Source organism: Manacus candei, unplaced genomic scaffold, assembly GCF_025592945.1.
Source record: "Manacus candei isolate 608988 ecotype Guabito, Panama unplaced genomic scaffold, ASM2559294v1 h1tg000033l, whole genome shotgun sequence".
Classification (NCBI taxonomy): Eukaryota; Metazoa; Chordata; class Aves; order Passeriformes; family Pipridae; genus Manacus; species Manacus candei.
Genome location: NW_026138081.1, coordinates 8,255,067 through 8,277,294, shown reverse-complemented (window position 1 = coordinate 8,277,294; position 22,228 = coordinate 8,255,067). Strand labels below are relative to the sequence as shown.

Genomic DNA, 22,228 nt, shown 5'->3' with positions numbered 1-22,228 from the left:
CCCTGCCCATGACTAAATAGGCAGTCTTGAACGTTGAAGAAAAGGACACTAGATCAGTCTGCAAATCTTCATGGCTTCATCTCCTTAAAAGGCTGAAACTGCTTACTTGGTGCTGTACCTAAACCCAAATGCATTTTTTTTTCCCCTCACCCCTTTTTGTTTTCAGGTGTTAAACAATACAGAATCTTCTACTGACAAAGATAAAATAGCAGGCCTCCTGACAGAAACATTCTCCTCAATGAAGAAAGAACTGGACTCTCTGAAGGATGAGGAAGAGCTTCCAAAGGTTGAGGAGGTACTGGCAAAGCCACAAGATAACACTAACCCGTTGAATGAGGGGTGCGGTGCCAATCTACCGAGTCCCAAGGGTTTGGGAGATGAGCAGACACTAGCTTTGCTGGAACAGTACTCGGAGCTATTGCTACAAGCTGTGGAACGACGCATGGACAAAAAGCTCTAGAATGGGTGGCTTTCAGGTGTTTGTGTGTACACAGAAATAATCCCAAGAAGAGGACCACAGAGAGAGCTTCAGACCAATGCTATCATCACGCTGGTCTAGAGCTGATGGGGACACCGTTGTAAATGGATTTCCTCAGGCTCCTACAACAGACTTGCTCCAATTCTTAACAATGTGCTGGCCACAGTTTTAATATTTTTCTTCAACTTCTGTCTCTAAACGAAGTCTTGAAAGAGGAGTTTGGAGAAATTGCCTTGAAGTTTCTTCATAGCCAGTCAGGATGTTTGGCACTTAAAAAAAAAACAAAGAAATTCCAGTTTATCCAAGAAATTCTGAACTGCTGACTAAAATCAAAGGAGTCCAAGTGAAGCCAATCCTTTCCTCTCCAAGGCTTCAGGAGAATCAAGAAGCAGACTTTTTCTGGGTTTATTTATTAATTTATTTCTCTGACTTCCTCTGTGCCATGTTTGTGGCTGTTATCTTTGTCCTTTAAAAGAACTGTCAATCCCTTTGCCATATCCCAGCGAGAAACAATCTCTGTATTATAAACCTCCAACAGGGAGACAGGCTGGAGTGTCTGTGCAATTAATGAACTGTTCTCTGCTTAAATCTTGTCTTGCTCTTCTTTCTTTTCCTGCCTTAGTTTTGTTACCTGCAGTAATCCTGCTGTTGTTTGATGACTCTGTCTGCTTTTCTTGTGTTTCAAGACAGTCCCCACACTGTATTTTATCTGCATTCACTTCCCGGGGAATGCTCTGCATCCCTTGGACCATGCTTTGGAGATTACTTTATGAATTCCTAGTGGTATTTTTTATCCAGAGTTTGATGTTATATTGATACTTCAGACCAGGTTTTCTGCAGATATTTTAAAAATGAGATTTAGATACAATACAAAAGCCTGTTTCAGCCACTTTTCATAATTAGGAATTGGGTATTGACTTTGATGTTGTCATGACTCGGAAATTTGGGGTGATGATTAATTTGTTGAGAAGTGACACAGAAAAACTTGTTTCCATCTCTTGCAGTGTAACTCTGGATCTGAGAGATCTTCAGTGTCATGACTCATCAATGTAATTTGTTTCAGTGTGATAGGAAGATGTTTTCTTCTTGCCTTTACAGGAAAACAGAATATTCACATCTCAAGAAAGTTGGGATTCTTTTACCTTTTGTAAAGCTATTTCAACTCCCCACGGAAAATGATTTCCCAAGAACTTCAAACAAGATATTTTGGGGTGTGATTACTACCATTACCCCTACCTCCAGCCTCTTTGCTTTTCATGAACTTCTGATCTGAGAAACAGAAAATCTTGTCTTCTTGCATTTGTATGTGCAATATTCTTCTTGCCCTGTGGAGCTTCTCTAAGCCCATGCTAACTTGTGTTTGTTGTGGCTTAAAACTGTCCAGTGATGTTTTCAGGTCAATAATAAGCTAAGAAAAAAAAAATTTCAAACCAATGAAATTCTTCAGCACCTTCCCCCTTACTCCCACTCCTTTCAAAAACAAGGGCAGATACACAAAATGTTTTATTTCTTCCATCTGCTGTCTGTCTTGCATTTATTTTAAGGCAGAGCAGTGTAATCCTAGTTTATAAAACTAATGCAAGGAACAAGCCTTTGGTGAGAGAGAGACTACCATCATCTGTGGAAGTCAGGCAAAGGCAGCTAGACTACATCACTTGGTTACATAGGTTACATAGGTTGGAAAAATTTTCTTTCATTTTACTGTCCTGGCTTTGTTTCTCTGAAGCCCTGTGGCACTTGGAGATGTGGTCTGTTGACTTCTCTGTCTGTGACTGCACATCTGCAGTGCAACCTTTTTTCTACTGGGCTGGCCAGACTATTGTAGGATGACCTATTTCTTCCAAATAACTCTAGGGCTGAATAATCTGCAGTTCTCTCTCTCCCCCTAATAGGTTTGCTGCCTTATCACCACTGCTGAGCACTTCAGGACATGGGACTATGGGGAACACTTTGAGAGCTTTCCAGCTACTTCTGCCTGTAATTTAAATCTGCCTAATCATGTTTCAGGTGTCCTTGCTAACCTTCCTTCCATGGGCTCATACTGAAACTTTAAAATTTTCTAGTTCTGTCTCTGCACTGCACTGTGCTGAATCAGCTGGTGTGCTTGGTCCCATGGGCAGCTTCTCTTGCACAGACAGGTTTTGCGAAGGAAGGCAAGTTGAAAACTAGAGAGGAAATATCTGGCGGTTTCTTTGAGTGAAAAGGTCTGCTGGAGAGGCCACAAGTGGAATGTATGATGACAGTCATATTGGGTCTGTGATGGGAGTTAGTGTGGATCAAGCTTGCTTTTGAGGTGACCAGTTCCTCCACTTTCAGACTGTGAACATATGTCTTAGTATACAGGAAATTTCTTGATGTACTGGGGCAATAAGACACTCAGGAAAAATAGCAGTCCCTTCAATCCAAGTATCTTTTGGTACTGTTGATAACGGTTTGAGGGTTCTTTACATGACTTCCTTGTGCAATTTTATTCCATTTTATTATTTAAACTTTGAGGTAGTGACAAAAAAGTCAGAGATGGTACAGAAGAGCCAGTGGTGAGAATGAAATTCCCATTAAGATAAAGAGCAACAACTAGTAAAGCTGGCATAGAGATATAGAACAAAGCTCCTTGGAAATGAGTCATGTGAAACAAATCTAGCTTCTAAGCTGATCACAGTGGGTTTTGTTCCCGGGAATGGATTTTGCTCAGGGTCGTGGCTGTATACAGGAAATCAGAGGTAAAATCTGATCAGAATGATGGTAAGAGAAGTGTCAGGCAAGTAGATGAGCTGGAGAATAGTTGTGTAGTTTAAAATAAATTTAGAGAAGTATATGTAGGAGACTCGGGAAAACAGAGTAGAAGTAGAGGTAGTTTTGGCCTGAAGAACACCATTTGGCCAATACCCATGAAAGGCAGAGTACTGAAAAGCTTTAGAAAAGTAGATTTAGGACTTGGAGATGATGGTCTGTAATTGAAGAATGAATTGGAAGGGGTTTGTTTTTAAATATGTCCTATTGGGCCTCTTGTTTCTTCTCTTGCTGTTCCCTAAGCAACTGCTCTTTTCTCAAATGGCAAAGTCGTGACCTGTTTGTTTAAGGCTTTGGTGTTATGAATTGAGTAGTAGAAGCCCAGTAAAGGAGATGCTGGTGCCATGAGTTTGTTGCTGAGAGGGATGAGGAAGCAGTGTTGCTCTTTATAATTTGACACTGATCCAACTGATTCTTCCCTACGAACTTCCTATTGCTGGCAGTAGGAAATATTCCTAAACATTCTAGTTTACAGAACAGAGAGGGTGTAAATGTGTTACATTTTGTTGCACCTTGTGAGTATGTTTCATCACAGGCTGTCCATTGGGTCAGGTAGAGAAATACTGAATGGTAACTGCATGGGAAGCGAAGAGGCTTGTCAGAGGAGCTAATAAATATGAGTCTATCCTTCTTAATGGTTTATGACCCTCTTACTGATTTGTGTGGGTATTAGCACAGACACAAGATACCTGTGTTAAGACAAGTTATTTGTTTAACATAAAGCCTTTAAAAATAATTTGGACTTACCTATCCTCTTTGCATACATTTTTTCCCCCTCCAACCTAACATTCCTGGTCAAAATGAGAAGTTGTAGGGGAGGTTTTTCCATCTTAGAAATAGTACTGCTTTACCCGTGAGACCCCTCAGTTCATTCTAGGGCTCTCTTGAACTGGGACAGTAGGAAGGGCTGCAACCTGATAGAGCAGCAAACTCTCTGTTTCATGCTGCAGGCTTGTCACACCCTCCTCCCCATACCCCAATTGCACCCAGGAGCTGTGGGTATGGGAGTCTGCATTTCTTCCACCTCCTCTCTCAGGTTGTCCTCTCCTTTCCATGCAGCCTCCCACGTGATAACTGGGCCAAGGCTTTACAGCAGCCCCCTCCCCAGTCCCCCGTTTTGCAGACTTCATCATGACTCAGAGGGATTTGGATGTTTCTTTCTGGGAGTAGAAACATACCAATTAAATTTTTTAAAAAGAACGAATATGTATATAAATATATATAAGAAAAAAAATGAAATGCAGGTATTTAAACGCCCTTGGTAAATTCATGCATGTATACAGTGTCTCCCCCCACCTCCACCCCTCTGGATGTGTAGCATCCAGGATACTAAATGACAAGAAACCTCATTAAAATGGTAGACAGGTCTTCTAGCAACCCCGGAGAGAAGAGGTGCTTCCTTCTCTGGGTAAGTCCCGCGTCCCGTGTTTCAGATCGTGTGTGCGAGTAAGCGGGGGGGCTGGAGCTGTGTTGGTGTGTGTAACCTGCTGCGCGGCGCGGCGGAAGCCGTGTGGGGCAGTAGCGTAAGGAACAAGCCATGTGCACCCCCTGTGCCCTTGCGTGCGCCTCGCACCAGGCAGGCACCTCCTCACCTGTGTTCTCCGACACTGCCCTTGTCCTTCACCCCTGTAAAAAACCAAGACAAACAAACAAACAAAAGTTCCCTCATACTTTATTTATAAATGTGTGTTTTTATACTTTTGGCTTTAGGTAAAGTACTTTTTTATTATTATTATTATTTGGAAAAAGTAAAAATTCGTTTGTTGGGTTATTTTGTTTTTGGTTTTGCTTTGTTTGTTTTTGGTTTTGTTTTGTTTTTTTTTTTTTTTTTTTTTTCTTTTCTTGCACTGTGAGGCTCCCCCGGGAGCAGTTTTTAACTCTGTATTCATTTGTACTCCGTGTCTTAAACTGTTTCAAATAAACACGTGACCATTTGTTACCGAGCTGCGCGACCCACTCGGCCGAGGTTCGTTTTCCGGGGGAAGGGGCGGGGAGAAATGGGAGCGGGAAGGAGGGAGGGAGCCGGCAGCCCCTCCTCCTCCGGGGCCGGGCCGGGCATGGCGGAGGGCGCGGGGTTGCGGGCCGTGCGGGGCTGCCTGGCCGCTTTCCCGCGGGAGGCCCGCGGTGAGCGCCGGCCGGCGGGGCGGGGGCGGGGGCGGGCCGGGAGGCCGCGGGTGGTCCCGCCTGTGACGGGCGCTGGTGCCGGGCTGGCTCCGCCGCGCTCCGGGGGCACGGCCCGCCCGCCCGTGGGGAGCAAAGCGGGGCGTGAACTGGGGCGGACACTGTGCTGTCAGCTTCATGTTTTCGGCGTGAAGCAGAAAGGCTTTCTGCTTTTCTGCAGCAGAAAGGCCGCAGAGTAAAAAAACCACAACAACCGAAACTCAAGAAAACGGCCTTTTTGGGTTGTGTTCCTTTGTATAAAATAGCAAATCAAAGCACTACTCCAGCTTCCCAAAAACGATCCTGTGGTATCACCTCTGTGTGGGAGTTGTACCTCCTGTAACATATGCCTTTCATCCCCATGGGCGACGGCCTGAGTTTTCCATCTGGCTCTGAAACCCCCCAACGCCCCCTGGGTTTTAACAGAGAATTTCAGGATCCAGTGGGGGTACACTGCTTGCTTTCAGTCGGGCGCCTGTGGTGTGGGATTTGAAGCAGTGTGGTGGCAGGAGGCAATTCTCCGGGATGCTGAGTAACACTGTTTGTCGTTTACCTGGACAGAGCTGGGGTGGCCGGAGTCTGTACCCTATCTTGATAGGCCTCCATCCCCACTGGAGTTTTATCGAGAGTGGGTGAGTCCAAATAAACCTTGTATAATTCGCAATGCCATCAGCCACTGGCCAGCTCTGAAGAAATGGACCTCAGCGTACCTCAGGTATGAACAAGCTTTGGAGCAGGACCGGTTGTCAATTTTGGCTGACCTCACTAAAAAACCCTTGGTTAATCTTTGCTTTCATTTGCAAGATTAGCTCAGATTCCTCCCTGCTTCTGTATGAAGGTGTTCAATCTTTCTAAGATCAGGTGCAAATTTATTCCTTGCAAACCTACTGCTCTACCAGTTCTGAGGCAGCCAGGTGGGTTGGTGTTTTGGCTGTGTGCAGCCAACAGGCTTAGACTATTGAAACCTGGCTTGCTGGAGTGTGGCTGTAGCAGTGTAAGGACAGACTGACTGGTTCATGATTGAACAAACTTTTAGTCAAAAAAACCAAACAACGAGCATTTTAACAATGAATGAATTTTTAAAGAAAAGTCCTCCTTTATGAGGGAATTTATGATTAGACTTAAAATCTGTGGGTTAGATCTAAATGTGTAGGTTTTAAAGCTAAATTTCCTATGGAACTAAGGGCTATTAACTTCATGATATGTGTATCTATCAGTTTCTCTCCACCCCTTCTCCCTGGTTGATTGCTTTTGAATGTGTGAACCCTTGAACCCTTGGATTTGGCTGCATTGAGTGGTCAAAAGAATATCAAGCTCAGTCATGAGTCATGAAAAGAAGCAGCTGAAGAGGGCCCTCTACCTCCAGGGAGGAAAACAGAGCTCCTTTTTGAACTTGCCTGTTAGGAGAGAATTCAGACGGGAGCAGTTGGAGCAGAATGCGAGAGTCCTTACCGGACAGTAGAAAATGTAATCTAGAGACACTCATCCATGGAAAGACAGCCTTCTTATTTTTGCTGCCCATGAAACATGTTGTTTTTGAAGTAACCAGTATCTAATATATGGGTCAATTGCAGGGCGGGCTATAAACCTTTGATTTATTTTGCAGGGAGGTAGTAGGTCCCAAGGTAGTGAGTGTGGCAGTAACACCCAATGGTTATGCAGATGCAGTGTTTCAGGACCGTTTTGTCATGCCAGAGGAGCGCCAAATGCCTTTCATGGACTTTTTGGACATTGTGGAGAAGAAAGTGACCTCTTCCAGTGTATTCTATGTGCAGAAGCAGTGTTCAAACCTCACCAAGGAGTTCCCTGAACTTGTCAATGATGTGCAGCCTGACATACCATGGATGACTGAGGCACTTGGTAAACTCTATTTCTCCTGTATTCAGTAAATGTTTTGCATGGAGCTTTGAAACAATCACACTGGGTGAAACAATCGCTGCTTAATTCTTGTTCTCTTTCTGAATGCCACAGCTCAGTTTGGTTTCATACTCTTAGAAAGCAGAAGTGGTAGAATACCTAATAAAATAATCCAAGTTTTGGTGTTGGATTACTTTGCAATCGATGTCTTGGTTGTGCACTGGGACCCTCACAACTGAAAAAAATTGTGGTGATAGTGCCACGTAGCACTTCTTTACATCAAGTGGCTTTTCTCTGATCTGGAGTCATCTTTTGGCTCAGTGCTCCCAGTGTAGAAGGAGATTTCTGTTGTTCACAGAATGCTATTTGCAATGAAACCTGTCATAGTTACGAAGGAAGTTACAGGACAGAATTTGGCAGAAATTGGCAAAAAATTATTTGAAACACTTTTAAACATGACATATATTCTTTGTTGTTGACAGCATTTCTGTATTCATACAGGGAAGAAGCCTGATGCTGTGAATTTCTGGCTTGGGGAATCAGCAGCTGTGACATCTTGTACGTACCTTCTGGTGCTGTAAGTCTTCTGCGTGCTTTCAGCATAGGTTTAAGAGGGCTTGTTTTGAGTTAGGGGCTCAGGAGGATTGTGTGGTTTTTCTGACAAGGCAGTTCTATTTTAGCATGCTTTTTTTTTGCATTCTTCCTTCTACTCTTCTGTGGCCTCTTGCTACTGTGTCTCTGGGTGCATCTACTTAGCATTGTGTCAGGCAAGGCACTGACAATTTATTTCATTCAGTGCTTTTGCTACAACATGATGTTGTTACATTCCTCTCCCACTGGCTACAAGAGGAGAAAGCAGCCTGATGATAATAGGACAAGCTGGTATTTTCAGTTGACTATAGTTTCTGGTGCAGAGAAGGAAATAGCACTGATTTTCTCTCTTTCTCCACATTTTTTTTTCTCAATCCTAGTACATAAAGATCATTATGAGAACTTGTACTGTGTGGTATCTGGAGAGAAATATTTTCTACTGCATCCACCAAGTGACCGTCCCTTCATCCCATATGGTACATCATTTTACTATGCAATATGTCTGGAAGTTGGAAGGAGGAGAGATTAAAACATAGAAAGATATGAAAAAAAGGAAGCAGAGATAACATTTTGATGCTTATGCAGTATTATGCTTTCCTCTGTGAATAGAAATCTCTTCTATTTCATGCTGCAGGTAGTTTGTAATACAATTGTTATTCTGAGGTCAGATTTTCCAGTCCAGTAAAGTTATAGGCTCATTGATATGCACTTCGAATACTGTCCAGTTCTGGGCCCCTCAATTCAGGAAGGACATTAAGATGCTGGAGTGAGTCCAGGAAAGGGTAGGTTTGTTGCGTGTCTAAAGATTAAGTCCTATGAAGGGCAGCTGAGGGAGCTGGGGTTGTTTAGCCTGGAGAAAAGGAGGCCTGGGGGAGACCTTATCACTCTCTACAACTACCTGAAAGGAGGCTGTAGTCAAGTGGGGTCAGCCTCTTCTCCCAGGCAACTAGAGATAGGGTGAGAGACCATAGCCTCTAGGTGTGCCAGAGGAGGTTTAGGTTGAATATTAGGAGGAATTTCTTCACAGAAAGGGTGATTGAACATTGGAGTGGGCTGCCCAGGGAGCTGGTGGAGTCATTGTCCCTGAGGTGTTTAAGGAAAGACTGGACATGGCACTCAGTGCCATGGTCTAGCTGACATGGTAGTGTTTGGTCATAGGTTGGACTGGATGATCTCAGAGGTCTTTTCCAACTCGCTTGATTCTGTGATATTCATGGCAGTCTCTTCAGCTTTAGAGTATTTAAATTATTCAAGTATCTTGTCAATATTGTAGCATGTCATCTTTGATAGTTTACAGATTCGGATTCTGCCTGCTCATTCATTTCTTTAGGAAAAAAAGCCAGAAAGGTTTAAAATAAGTTGTAATTTAATGAAATACTCAAGTTACTAACTGAATATCTGAAAACTGGAGAACTGGACAAAGAGATTCTTATTGGCAGCATTGCTTTACATTGCCTGTTTTCTGTTTCTTCAAGTTGCTTTCCTATGTGCACAGCAGTAGTTTGCTTTGTTGCAGCATCATCTAGAAGATGGACAGCTTAACTTTATGCCTCATAAAATAAGGTTTTATTTTTCTCATTCCTTGACTTTCAAACCATTGGGTTAAGTGAATGCAAGGTGCTGCATGACACACATATAATTTTGCCTAGATATGTGAGCTGCTACAGTATTTTATTTATACTGCTTTTATTTTGTTTACAACCTTGAAATCATAGAATCAGATAATAGTTTGGGTTAAAAGGGACCTTGAAAATCACTGAGTCAATTCCTCTGCCATTCAATAGACCAGATTGCTCAAAGCTCCATCCAGCCTGACTTGCAACACTTCCAGTGATGAGACATCCACAACTTCTCTGGGTAACCTGTTCCAGTGCCTCATGATCCTCACTGTAAAAAATGTCTTCCTTATATCCAATCTAATTCTACACTGTCTCAGTATGAAACCATTGACCTTTGTCCTGGCACTACAGGCCTTGGTAAAAGCCTTTCTAAGTGCCCTTTAGGTACTGGAAGGCTGCAATAAGGTTTTCCCAGTACCTTCCCTTCTCCAGACTGAACAACCTCAACTCTCTCAGCCTTTCTTTGCGGGAGAGGTGGTGTTGTATGTATGTGAATGTATGAAATACTTGTGTGTGATACAAATCATACTTTGTAAAACAAGTTACTATTAAAGCATAGAACAGAGATAATGCTAACATTTCATAGTGTGCAGTAAAAAGACAATTCCATCTTTTTGAGCATCAGGTTAATTAATGGAGAGAAAGTCTCTCAAGGGAGGGCTTGGAAAACCACATACTTAAAGAAAAGCAACCAGCAGTTTCTGAAGCAGTTGATGAGCCCCATCAATTGAAATTAGAAGTGAAATGCTGGCCTCGAGTCACTAATAACCCTTCTGAGTGCTTCCTTGCTGACTGACCTAAGAAGAAACACCTGAGGATAGAATGATGTGTAAGACAGGGATGCATTTATGACTTCTGAAAGGGAAAGAAGGCTGGAACAAAATAGGACTGGGATAAAAATGGGCTTGGAGAGAATTCCTGTGAAGAAAAAAAACTGGAATTCCAAACAGGAAGGCAACTTAGTATTCAGACTGACTTAAAAAAATTATTAAGAAACTGAATACAATTTGAAATGGAGAAAGGGAAGGATAGTGAGTACAGTAAGTTGAAAAAGGTTTTGTCCTAATTTTTCTTTTACTTGGCGAAAGTGTGACATGCCATTAGTTTCTCTGAGTTGTGTCATTTAATTCTTTCTCTGATTCCAGAGCTCTATCAGCCAGCAACCTACCAGGTATCAGAAGACGGCTCGTTTGAAATTGTGGATGAGAAGACTGCAGATAAGGTAAAAAGTTTATAAAGAACATAATCAATATAGTAGAGACCCCTCAAACTGAGCATATTGATTGATATTTAGAAATCCTTTATTACTTGGAAGAGAAGGCCCAGATATTTCGCTTGTATTTTACTATTTGCAAAGGATACCCAGCTTCCAAAAAAGATTTTTACTGCACACCTGAAACCATCGATAGCATAAATTGTCTTCCATGCACCAAACTTACAGTTCCAGTTTTAAATGCATCAACAATAAACAAATTGATTGCATTCAGACTGAAATAGACTCCTCTACATTCACTTTCTTTTGACCTCTACTCAGATCTACATTTTGCTCTACAGTAGTATCACACAGTGCAATAAAACGTATCTGTCTCAATGAATAAATTGTATTTTCTTAGTAGTAGCACTGTTTATTTGATTAAAATGAGGCACTTCACAAAACCTCAGTAGAATCTAATCTCTTGCCTTTTACCTCTGCAATGTGCGAGTAATGCTACAACAGAACTTGAGCTGGGGCTTGTTCTCTGTTTCCAGAATGGTGCTCGTGGAATGTCATTCCTGTAACACATTAAGGTGGAGTGGTGAGGTTAATAATTCTGTAAGGCATAGAAGAAATTAATGCAGGCAAGAGGGATTTTCCAGCAACAAGAGGTGTTTTAGTTGCTGGGAATAAAAATTAGACCAGAGAACTTAAGAAGAAGAAAGGAATTTATAAAAAGACTGGTGCAGATGAAGTATTTAAGTACTGAATGTAGGAGGAACGAGTGACTTAAGGGGCTGGAGGTGTTTTGAAAGTATACCACGAGACTGCAATCTCATGGATGACATTTATCGCCTTTTCCCTATTTAGAAATCCATCACTGAAGGAGGCAAATTTTTGCATCCAATTGCATGTGGGAAACTGTGTAGCTGTACATGTTTTGCTAGATAAAGTACATGTTTTGTAACCTAGTAAGTTTGACTATCAGTTGATTTTCTGGAAGCTTGCCGGAATTTTTTGCCAGGGTCAGTACCATATACACATTCTTTTGCCTTCAGGTGCCCTGGATCCCTCTGGACCCCTTGAACCCCAATCTGGAACTGTATCCAGAGTATGCTCAGGCACAACCTTTGCAGTGTACGGTGAAAGCTGGTGAGATGTTATATCTGCCTTCTCTCTGGTTCCATCATGTTCAGCAATCACATGGCTGTATAGCAGGTAAAAGACACAGTATTTCCAGATACATTTTTGAACTGTGGTGGGTGTGCAGCTAGGTATCCCACAACAAAGCATCGGATAACTTTCAAGTTATCTACCTCTCTGCAGGTTGAAATAACAATCTCGGCAGATCCCATGGGGCTGCCTCCTTGCAGCCTCTTTTGTGTATAATTGGTAGCTTGGTTGACAAGTGCTTGGGATATAGCAGAAGACAAAGTTTTTCTAGTTGTCAGGTCTGGAGAAGATAGCTAATGCAGTGATCATGATCCAGTTTCTGTTGAAGACATGGAGTAAGCAGTTTGTCTCTCTAGCCTGCTAACTGGAACTGGTCATCTATGTATGTTTTGCTAAGAGACTGCATGTGGCATGTGCCATTATCACATGGCAAAAAAGCCCGAAACCCTGGAGGAAGAAAAGGAAACCAGAAAGTGAATGACTTCTAGGCATAGATGTAGACACAACATGAAAGATACTCTGTTTTCATGTGAGCTGAAATGTTCTGACCCAGTCTCTTATCTTGCTAATAAGCCTGTGTTTGTTATTGTTCCCCTGCACTTATCAAAAGTCTTGTTGTCTCTTTATTTGTAGGATTTATCATCACCTCTATGTCTCTTTTTTTTTTTTCCTTCCCCAAGAGAGTTCCAGAATTGCAAACATTGTTCTTTTGGTGCAGGTGGAGAGGTGGGGATACTGCAAAGTATTATTGTGATGTCATGAAAGTTTTGCAAGGTTTGAGGAAGGGATTTTGCTGTCCTTTACCTGGAATAATGCTGTCTGTCAAGAAAAAAGTATTTTGAACAACACAACATTAGTATTAGTGTAACACTGCAAATATTGCAAGCCCTTTTTGTCAATACTTGTGATTCTGTGATAAAAAGACAAGCTACCAGTAAAGCAGTATTTCTGATTCTCTTTCCCCAGCACTGTTGCCTCAATCCTCTAAAAAATCAGAAGATGTTTTAGAAAAAGTAGTGTTGTTTCCAGCTGCAAGCCTGTGGCCATTCTTTTTTTTCTGCATTGAGAAGAAATGCAAAAGAGTTTGAGTTTATTTGACCTTTAGTCTGTTAACCGCAGTACAGTCTGTACACACTTGAAAAATCAATATTCTCTGGGTCTGGTCCAGTGAATGTCTGAAGCTAGAGTATATCCTCCTCCAAGAGGCATTGATACAATATTACACTTCTTGGCTTAATTTTTCTAGGAAACATACACCAAAATTAACACAAGAAACAGAACTAAAGCACTGTCTAATTGATGACCATTGTGAAGTAGTGGTGAATTTCCCATCCTTTATATGGGAAGAAGGGTTCCTATCCAGATATTAAACTTTGTGATTTGATATTTTTTGTATAAACAGAACTATATGTTTTTTGTTCCTAAACATTTTGTCAGCTTGTGCTTCAAGGAATCTCCAGTATACAGTATGAAGAGGAGTAGGTTTGGGTTAAGAAAGAGTTGCACTGGCAGCACTGTTAAAGAACACCATTGTTCGCTTATGTTATTTTTGGCTGTAGTCAAAGATTTGCTCATTCCAAAGTTCAGTCAGTAATGAGGAAAAGCCTGTACTAACTGACCTGTGTAAAAGTCTATGAACATATTTGTAAATCATTACATTCTAGCCTTAGAAATGTTTTTCCTTTTTCTTGTCTCCCCAGTGAATTATTGGTATGACATGGAATATGACCTTAAGTACAGCTATTATCAACTACTAGATGGTCTCACAAAAGCTGTGAAAATGCTGTAGCAGAGATGGCAGACTCGAGCGTGTGATCTCTCTTTCTGATGCGATGCAATCGTCAGCATCTTGTGACTGGAGTATGAACGTGACTCACACAAAAACAACTGAATTATCGTCAACAATGCCTGCCAAACAGATCATGGCTACTTTGCTTGATTTCAGAGTCCAGAACAACTGGCCAGATTTTTTGGCTTGTAAGGAGGTTTGATAATAGCACTTTTAGGCCTTTGCATGTTGCCTTCGTGATGGTGAGCAAGATAGAATTTGAAGGGAGGCAATCCAGGTTTTGAAAATCCCAAAGCAGAAGCCCTGACTGTTCAGATCTACACGTTGTTTTCATAACAACCCAAGTGGACAAGGAAGGATCTGCTCTGCCCCTCACCTGTGCATCAGGCTGCATCTGTCCAACACATGCATTCTGCTTAAGGCAAAAGTCTTGCACAATTGTAATTCACTAAGTTCAGTGGCTCTGGGGTTTTAATGGTGGGAAACTACAACTTCTGGAATAAATAGGTCAGTTTAAAAGTTTATTTCTGTACTATTTTTTTTCCCAAATGAAATGATGGCTAAAGGACATCTAGGAGGGCATGCAAAACTCATTGGCTACTTTCCATGTTAAGCTAATAGTTTTTATTACTAGTTTTTACTTCTTTCCACTGTTGTATTTAAATGTAGCTACATTCTCTTTCATCTCGAGGGGTGATTTCAGAGTTTCCTTGCCAGATCTACAGTCCATCTGCACATCATCTATGGTCTTGTGGCATGATGTGTGATTCTGCAGCCTTATTCTGTGCCAATAATTGCTGCCTAACACGTGGTCAGGCGAGATGTGTGAACCAGGAGCCTATTTCTGCAGCCTCAATTCCGTTTTGTATTCCACAGAACGGATTGAGACTACTCACATGTCTGAGACCCACAGAGTAGGACTAGAAGGCTATTAAATACACAAACATTTGCAAAAGTATAATATAAATAATATTAAAAGAACCCAAAGATAGTGTTTATAGTCAAATCTTCAAACAGTTCCTTAGAAACATGAGCAATATGGGGAAATTTATTTTCCATGTATTAATTAGGAAAATACAGATACCCTTTAGACAAGATTGATTGTGAAGAAAAATGCAGGGTTTTTTTTACTTTGTCTGTTTCTTTTGTTTTTTAAAGAAACATAGCATAAAATTTCATTTTATCTTGGGGTACTTGTCGAAAAATTGCTGAAAGCTCAAGAGGAATTAAAAGCAGGCTTTGTTTCGCAGCTAAATTAAGATCTCACGTTACTTCAGACTTTCCAGCTTGTTTGTGTTTACTGTGCCTTGGCAGATGTGCCCAAGCCAGTTCTGCAGTCAAAATCTGGAATTTCCTGCAGTCGCGGTGGAAAGGCAATTTGAATATCTTTTTGCTACTTTGAGGATTTTAATTTAGTCTCTTTCTCTAATCAAAAGTAACACCACACGCCAAGAAGTGCCAGCTTGTGTCTGTGCAAGCGGGCGGTGTTACTGTGCCACCTCTCTGCCGGAGTGTCTGGAGAGAGGCGTGCTCTGAACTACATCTCCCAGCAGCCCGCGCTGGCCGACTGAAGGAAGTGGTCATGGTGGTTCTTCCTGAACTTTGGGCAGAGATTTTAAGCCTGAGAAGCGACGATCTCCTGACGGTGCTGTCTCACGCAGTTTCACACGACCCGTGTCTCGCCACAGGAAAGCTCCGCTGGGATGGCAGTGCAGGTGTTGGTCCTGCCTTCCCCCAGGTGTCTGTTCGATGACCCTATGCAGATCCGTGTGGTGGGTCTCCGGCCGCAGCAGGCGGTCACCCTTCGAGCCAGCCTGCTGGACGAGAGCGGGGAGCTTTTCCAAGCCCACGCTCTCTACAGAGCTGAGAGCAGCGGAGAGCTCGACCTCAGCTGCTCCCCAGCTCTGGGGGGCAGCTATTTGGGAGTGGAGCCGATGGGACTGCTGTGGTCTCTGCAGTCTAAAACGCCCTATAAGCGGCTAGCAAAGAGGAATGTCCTGACCCCTTTCTGTGTGGACTTGGAAGTGTATGAAGGCCATGGGGACATAAGCCGCTTGCTGGGAAAATGCACCAACGAACGATGGTTTTTAGGAGAGGGGGTGAAGAGGATTTCAGTCAGAGAAGGTCGTCTGAAAGCAACCCTCTTCCTTCCTCCTGGTGAGTTTTAATTCCATTCTGGTTTACCAGGTGTGACTTATACCACATATTGTGCCCCGTGTCCCCTGGATACACTCAGCAACTCAGAGCAAAGCCTCAGCTAATGATTCTCTCAACCTGTGCGTGGTCCAGATACTTGGATCCTCACAGCAGAGCAGGGAGGAGCATGTGTTGCCCAGTCAGGTCAATGGCTGAGGCAGGAGTGTAGTGGTGCAGGGAGGGCAGTGGTGGTAACACAAGATGTCTCCTGATTCTTCTAGTTGAGGCAGGTCAGGACCTCTCCTGTGGTGAAAGCTCCAGCAAAAACTGTGTTTATTTCTTACCTCTTCTGTGTAGCTGACAGGACAGAGAGGCCCCTGGGCTTTGGAAGAGCTGTGATACGGGACAGCTCTGGCTGTGGAGTGAAGAATGATGAGGCATGGTGGGAGCACTGAACTCAGGCTGCAGCCAGCCTAGGCTGCTCCAGCAGCTGCCATGGATCTTCCTACAGGCTCTGGCCTTGTATTTTTGTCTCTCTCTTTAGCTAAGGAAAAGCCAAAGCTGGTTGAGCAGCTGATCTACATGGGATATTTAGGAAGATGGGAGACAAATGGGAAAATCAAGGTCTTAAGTAAACTGGTGCCATATTCCACAGCTTCATACAGAGACAGTGCTGAGACTGGATCCTGTGCAAAGCTGCTTTGAGCCGTGAAGTGTTTCAGTTTCTTGAGCAGAACTTGAACATGGCTATCTTGCTCTGTAATTAATAAACAGTTCCTTACAGCTGCTGCAACATCAAAGCTTGTAAGGGAAGTCTGGCTATAAGAATGAGCAGAGCAGCATCAGGAAAGGAAGGTCCTATTGCTGCAGGAGGAGAGCTGAGGAGCCCAGGGGTAGTTACCTGTATCACACTGAAGCCTGAATTGCCATAGGTTAGTGCTGGTATTTGTGAGTATATTTCATAACCCAAGTATTCCCTCCCTGGCAAACCTAGCACAGTTCCTAAAGAAGTGCTGCTCATGCAGTAATACTGTTTATTCATTGATCCCCAGTGGCCTGAAAACATCTAGGCAAATGTCAGCAAAATTCATGATGGGAGAAGGATGTCCAACCTATGACTTCCTATAATGAGTTTCTAAGAGAGAAAAGAAATATCCAAAATCATGAGTGATTTTTGTGTGTGCCCGAGAACAACGCCACCACAAAAAGCTTCAAAGGATCATTTCTTCTGGTATCTACTGATGTGTGCTGAGAGGGCACCACTGAAATGACAACTGTGGGAACTTATCTCTTTGGTAGTACACTTTGCTATACATACCCCTTTGTTGCAGGACCTGGTCCGTTCCCTGGACTTATTGATTTGTATGGATCTGGAGGAGGTCTTGTTGAATACAGAGCAAGTCTCCTGGCTAGCAGAGGCTTTGTGACTCTGGCTCTTGCTTACATGGCCTTTGAAGATATCCCTACTACTCCAGAGGTTCTTGAACTGGGCTATTTTGAGGAAGCTGTGAACTTTTTGCGGAAACAGCAGCAGGTAAGAGACAAGTTATGGTGTTCTTCCTGTTGGAAACTATTTTGCAGTTTTCTGGTTGGAATAGTGTATGTCACTGAATGCAACAAAGTTTCTGAAATGTTAGAAGGAAACAACATTGTCTGAAAGACAATGTGATCTTGAGAGATGGAAAAGCATGTGCTTCAACTCAAATTTTGCAAGTAGCTGGGTAGCCAGTTTTGCACAGCATCTTATAACAGTCCAAAACATGCTGGCAAACCAGATTTGTGAAGGATTAAATCAAAGCAGTTCGTGGACTAGAAGTACAAAACTGCTTAAGCAGTAAATCTTAATTTTTCCCAACTTTTGCATCTTTCAAGATTTTAGAGGGGAAAACAATCCATTGACTATATTACAAGCTTTTGATTCTGTTCCACAAGTGTCCTTCTAAAGTTTCAAAAGACAATAATAGAAAACTTTAACAAAAGAATCCCTTACAGTTGTAGCACTGGAGGGTGTGACACATCTTAAGCTGAGGCTGTATTTGAAAAAGTGTGTGGGATAAAAAAGACACTTAATAGCAATGCATCATCATACTTCACTCAAAAGTGACCAAGAGATACTAAGTAGCATCTAAAATTTTAATAGAGTGCTGCTTAAAGAGGTATTAATTTCACAAAGTTATTTCCTTTCTAGCACATGGACACCAGGATTGTAGCCAGTGTGAGAGGGGAATTCAACCTTGCTTGTCTTCTTTCTCATAGAGCTCTGAAACGTCTAGATTTTGATATAAAGGGCCTTCACTATATATCAGTTGATTTAAACAACTCTTGGGGTCACTGAGCCTCAGGTGTAATGAACCTTACATCTTCTAAGTCAAAACAGAAAATAACAGGTCAGCTGTAGGAGAGTATTAAAAAAATGGCAATAAAGAAATTTAATGCAAGTAAACCTGTGAAGAAGTGGTTTGGAGATAGGAACAGTAAAAGATTCCATATCGAGACCGCGTGTCTAGCTGGGATGTGGAGGGAGCAAAGAGGCTTTGTCTTTAGAAGTCACCAGGAAGGAAAAATCTTACAGGAGAAGAGATGTTGAGGAGCTGTGGAATTCATAGTCACTCTTGTGGAACCTCAGCAAAGGGATAGATGAAGGATTGATATAACCTGAACAGTGAGAGGGAAGGGGCAAAATATAGGTGGTCTTAGAGGGATGAGTGAGAAAGCAAAACATTATGTCAGCTCAGGAAATAAGAAATAGTTGATAATGTTTTCATAACTCTGTTTCAGGTGAAAGATACCGGGATTGGTGTTTTGGGCTTGTCTAAAGGAGCTGATCTAGCCCTTTCCATGGCCACATTTCTACCTGGCATCAAGGCAGCTGTCAGCATATCTGGAAGTGGTTTTAATTCCTTCATTCCCCTGAAGGGGAATGGCTTCACTATTCCTCCCCACCCATATCATCTGGAGAGGATGAAGATCAGTGATGAGTCTGGCCTAGTAGATTTTTCAGATGTCTTAGATGATCACAGGGACCCAACAACTTGGGATTGTCGCATTCCAGTGGAGAGGTCCTTAGCCAAGTTCCTGTTCTTGTCTGGACTGGATGACACAAACTGGAAAAGTGACCTCTATTGCCAGAATGCTGTTCAGCGCCTTCAGCAGTGTGGACGGGAAGTGGAGTTTTACTCCTATTCTGGAGCAGGGCACCTCTTGGAACCACCATACTTGCCTCTGTGCCAGGCTTCTATCCACAGAGTGCTTGGGATGTTTGTGTGTTGGGGAGGGCAGTGGAGAGAGCATGCTAAAGCCCAAGAAGATGCCTGGCGCAGGATACAGGCCTTTTTCCGGCAGCATTTGATGGACTCAGACATCATTAAGAGCAAACTATAGTGGAAGTTGTCAAAGATGCTGACCAGGGTTGGTATTTCAGTACTCACTAAATCTTGGAAACTCATCAAAAGTTTCCTGGACTGCCTTCCTCTAAACCCCACTGTTGCATCATTGTTTATTTTCATTCTCCTAATAGTTTTCCACTTAGTTGAATTTCCATTTGGTTGAATTTCGTTTGACTTCTGGCCACAGCTTCACTGTATATTGACACCATCTGGTCTGCCTGTTGCTGTAGTCTGACCTGGCATCCCATCATGTAGATTGCATTTGTAATGAGCTATTTTTGCCCTCAATCTGCAACCATCTCTTTTCATAAGAGGAAATACTCTCACAGGAGTTTTCCACTGAATTATTTAGGAATATTATTCCTATAGGAAACTACCATTAAAAATAAAAATACTTTCTACCAGCAAATCAACAATGAGGTCACAGATGCTTTCATACAGTTGTCACATTCAACCATCAGGTTCAAGGAAAATGGTGTTGAAACTAGAGGATGAAGGGAGCTGACTGGTGACTCCATTGACAGTGATAGCACTTGGGACCTCTTTGGTTTTTTGTTCTGGAATGAAAGCTTTGCTACCCAGTTAAAAGCCCTTTATTTGTCATTTGCATGGAAGCTGGCAAGAAAGACTGAAAAAGCTGGTTTAACTGAGCAGCTCTGTGCACATAATGGAAAATATTCCAACCAATTCACTTTCACTGGGAATACTTTTAAAATGAAACTCAAATTTGAAACTTATCTTCAGGAAATAGGAACTGGAGGCAGACTAATATAAAATAATTGGAAATGGCTTAATTTCAGTAAAATGCTTCTCTCTGTTCTTGAGCATGTTCTTAAGTATTTTGCTGAAGACTTTGATATTTAATGTTTCTTCTGCTGAAGAGATGATTTAGACAAATAGGGCTAGAGGGCTAAGATCACATTCTTTTTCCAAGTTAATAGCAAAAATTCTACTAATTGCAGCCTGTTGAGTCAGGGTGATTTATATAGTTTCTCCAGGTCTACTGAATACAGACAACATTATTCAAGAACAATGTGAATTATTCAATTAAAGATAATAGACCTTTAGCTGCAAGAGATCCTCTGCCAAGCACAACTGATAAAACTAATAAAAATTGGATAGGAAAAGCTGGTCTTGTAATCTGCTTGTAATTGAAAAATGCTTCAGATAAAATAGAGCATCAAAGAACTAGCTTGAACCAAAAGATCTCATCTTGCTTCTTACATAGTCATTCCTTGTTTAGCACTGTGCACTACATTTCTGTTAAGAGAATGAGAAAAGCTTGTGACAAGTCTCTTCAGAAACCGAGAATCTCCCTGCATGTAAGTTGCTATGAACAAGTTTATTACAAGGGAACAGTACATTTTGAGGTGCTCTTTTGGGGCAGGATGATTTCCCTAGCTAACTTGGAATCAGGCAACAATGGAGAGTGCTGATTTGCAAATGCGTTCTTAAAATTTTCCATCTTTGATTTGGTACAGCTTTTGGTCTCTTTACATAGGAAGGAGACTATCCCAAAAAGAAGAGAGGAGTGCAAAAAAGCATGTCCTTGAATGGAACATCTCTGAACTCATCTTTAGCCTTATTGCTTAGAGCCCATGGAATTAAAATAATCTGGGTGAATGTGATCTAAGTTATATGAAGCTTATATAGCTTACTGTTTTTAATTAGGTGTCCCTGAAGCAGCCCACAGACTGTGAGACCTTTGGACACAGCTTTTTTATCACAGTGCAGATGATTTACTTTACACAGCTCCGTCCTCCTGGCCAATCTACTCAGTAACCCTTTGTGAAAAGCTCCAGGGACTCCTGACAGTTTGGAAATACATGGGCACCGCATGGAGCAATGTTCTCTGTACTTCTCAAGGCTTCTTGAAAAAGTTGCGGGGTTCTCTTCTCATAGTTTGCCATATATGTTGTAAGGCTGTGTATAGCTCAGGAAGAAAAAAGTTCTTGATGTTCTTTACTGGAGACCTGAAAGTACCAGGTCCAATCAGGTATGAGGTTGAACACAAGCAAAAACTGACCCTGAAGCATTTTGATACATGTAGAGGAAACTGCAGAAGAAAAGTAGTCAAAGTACCTGTAAGCAAGAAATGAACCACAGGTACAGAAGACCTGAAACATCTTTGGCAAAGTAGCTGCCTCTGCAGAAGTAGTGGGTATTTGAGACTGCAGTGGGTTTTTAGTAGGGACTGTGCTGAACAAGGACATTTCAGTGCAAATGTACTCCTGTAACACCAGTGGCTTCTTACTCAGGTGAAACAGTGTCTCTGGATGGCTTCTGCAAGCAGGGTTATTTCACAGCCACAGGACAGAAGAGATGAAGTGGAAGATGAGAATATACATTGTGTGGTGTAATTTAGAGGTGACTTTTCTCCATTTCTTTTTTCTGTTTCCCGTGTATGTTTGGAAGTCTAAAGGTTTAGATGTTTTTTTTTTTTTAATTCAAAACTTAGTTCTCTAATACACTGCCAGATCATTTGTTATCAAGCTGAGGGGTAAGACCAACGTATAATGACAAAATACAAATAGTAAAAATTTTTTTATAGCAGTATTTTGCTAAGAAATTTATAATTCTACCATTTCAGAAAAATAATCACTATTCTGTATTTTTTAGTGCTCCATATACATTATTCAAAAATGGAATCTGAGCCAAATGTAATGTTAAGCACAGAGAAAGGGATACTTTACGTTTGGCAAGAAGGAAGATTAATATTTCCAATGAACTAACACTCCTTGCAGCATTTACTGCAAAATATCCCTGCTACTTTTCATTGTCTAGGACAAAAACTAGAAATGCTAAAGGAGTCTTAAAAAGTTGTCCATGCAAAATTTGTATTAAACCTAAAAATGTCTGGACCCTGACTTTAGATAGCACTTAGAAAAAATAATTAAGTGAGTTACATTCTATTTATGTAGGATTATATCTTTTTGTTGACTTCAGCCACTGAACTTTCAACATCTTGTGTTTAGACTGTAAATATATGTTTGCATTAAAGTCACTTCAGTGAAAGGTGTGGTTTTATACTTTTCTTAACTGTTTTAAGAATAC

At 41.8% G+C, this 22,228-nt stretch overlaps 3 protein-coding genes across 6 annotated transcripts in view; all 3 read left to right on the top strand.

Annotated features, from left to right (window-relative positions):
• MAPKBP1 (mitogen-activated protein kinase binding protein 1) overlaps positions 1 to 5,211 on the top strand; it is a 102,245-nt gene extending 97,034 nt beyond the window's left edge. For all 4 annotated transcript variants that reach the window (XM_051791953.1, XM_051791956.1, XM_051791954.1 and 1 more), the window contains one exon: positions 167 to 5,211. In XM_051791953.1, coding sequence (XP_051647913.1) covers positions 167 to 460 — 294 coding nt within the window. In that variant the 3' untranslated portion in view covers positions 461 to 5,211. The remainder of the gene's footprint in view (positions 1 to 166) is intronic.
• A 95-nt stretch (positions 5,212 to 5,306) lies between these two features.
• Positions 5,307 to 14,180, top strand: JMJD7 (jumonji domain containing 7). The gene is made up of 8 exons (XM_051791959.1): positions 5,307 to 5,392; positions 5,990 to 6,143; positions 7,035 to 7,288; positions 7,787 to 7,843; positions 8,257 to 8,352; positions 10,641 to 10,717; positions 11,749 to 11,908; positions 13,564 to 14,180. The coding sequence occupies exons 1-8, from the start codon at positions 5,326 to 5,328 to the stop codon at positions 13,650 to 13,652; spliced, it is 954 nt and encodes a 317-aa protein (XP_051647919.1). The 5' UTR covers positions 5,307 to 5,325; the 3' UTR covers positions 13,653 to 14,180.
• A 955-nt stretch (positions 14,181 to 15,135) lies between these two features.
• LOC127472962 (acyl-coenzyme A thioesterase 1-like) lies at positions 15,136 to 19,998 on the top strand. Its single transcript, XM_051791958.1, has 3 exons — positions 15,136 to 15,809; positions 17,120 to 17,322; positions 18,567 to 19,998. Exons 1-3 carry the CDS (start codon positions 15,356 to 15,358, stop codon positions 19,167 to 19,169), a joined length of 1,260 nt encoding a protein of 419 aa, XP_051647918.1. The 5' UTR covers positions 15,136 to 15,355; the 3' UTR covers positions 19,170 to 19,998.
• The last annotated feature ends 2,230 nt before the right edge of the window (positions 19,999 to 22,228 follow it).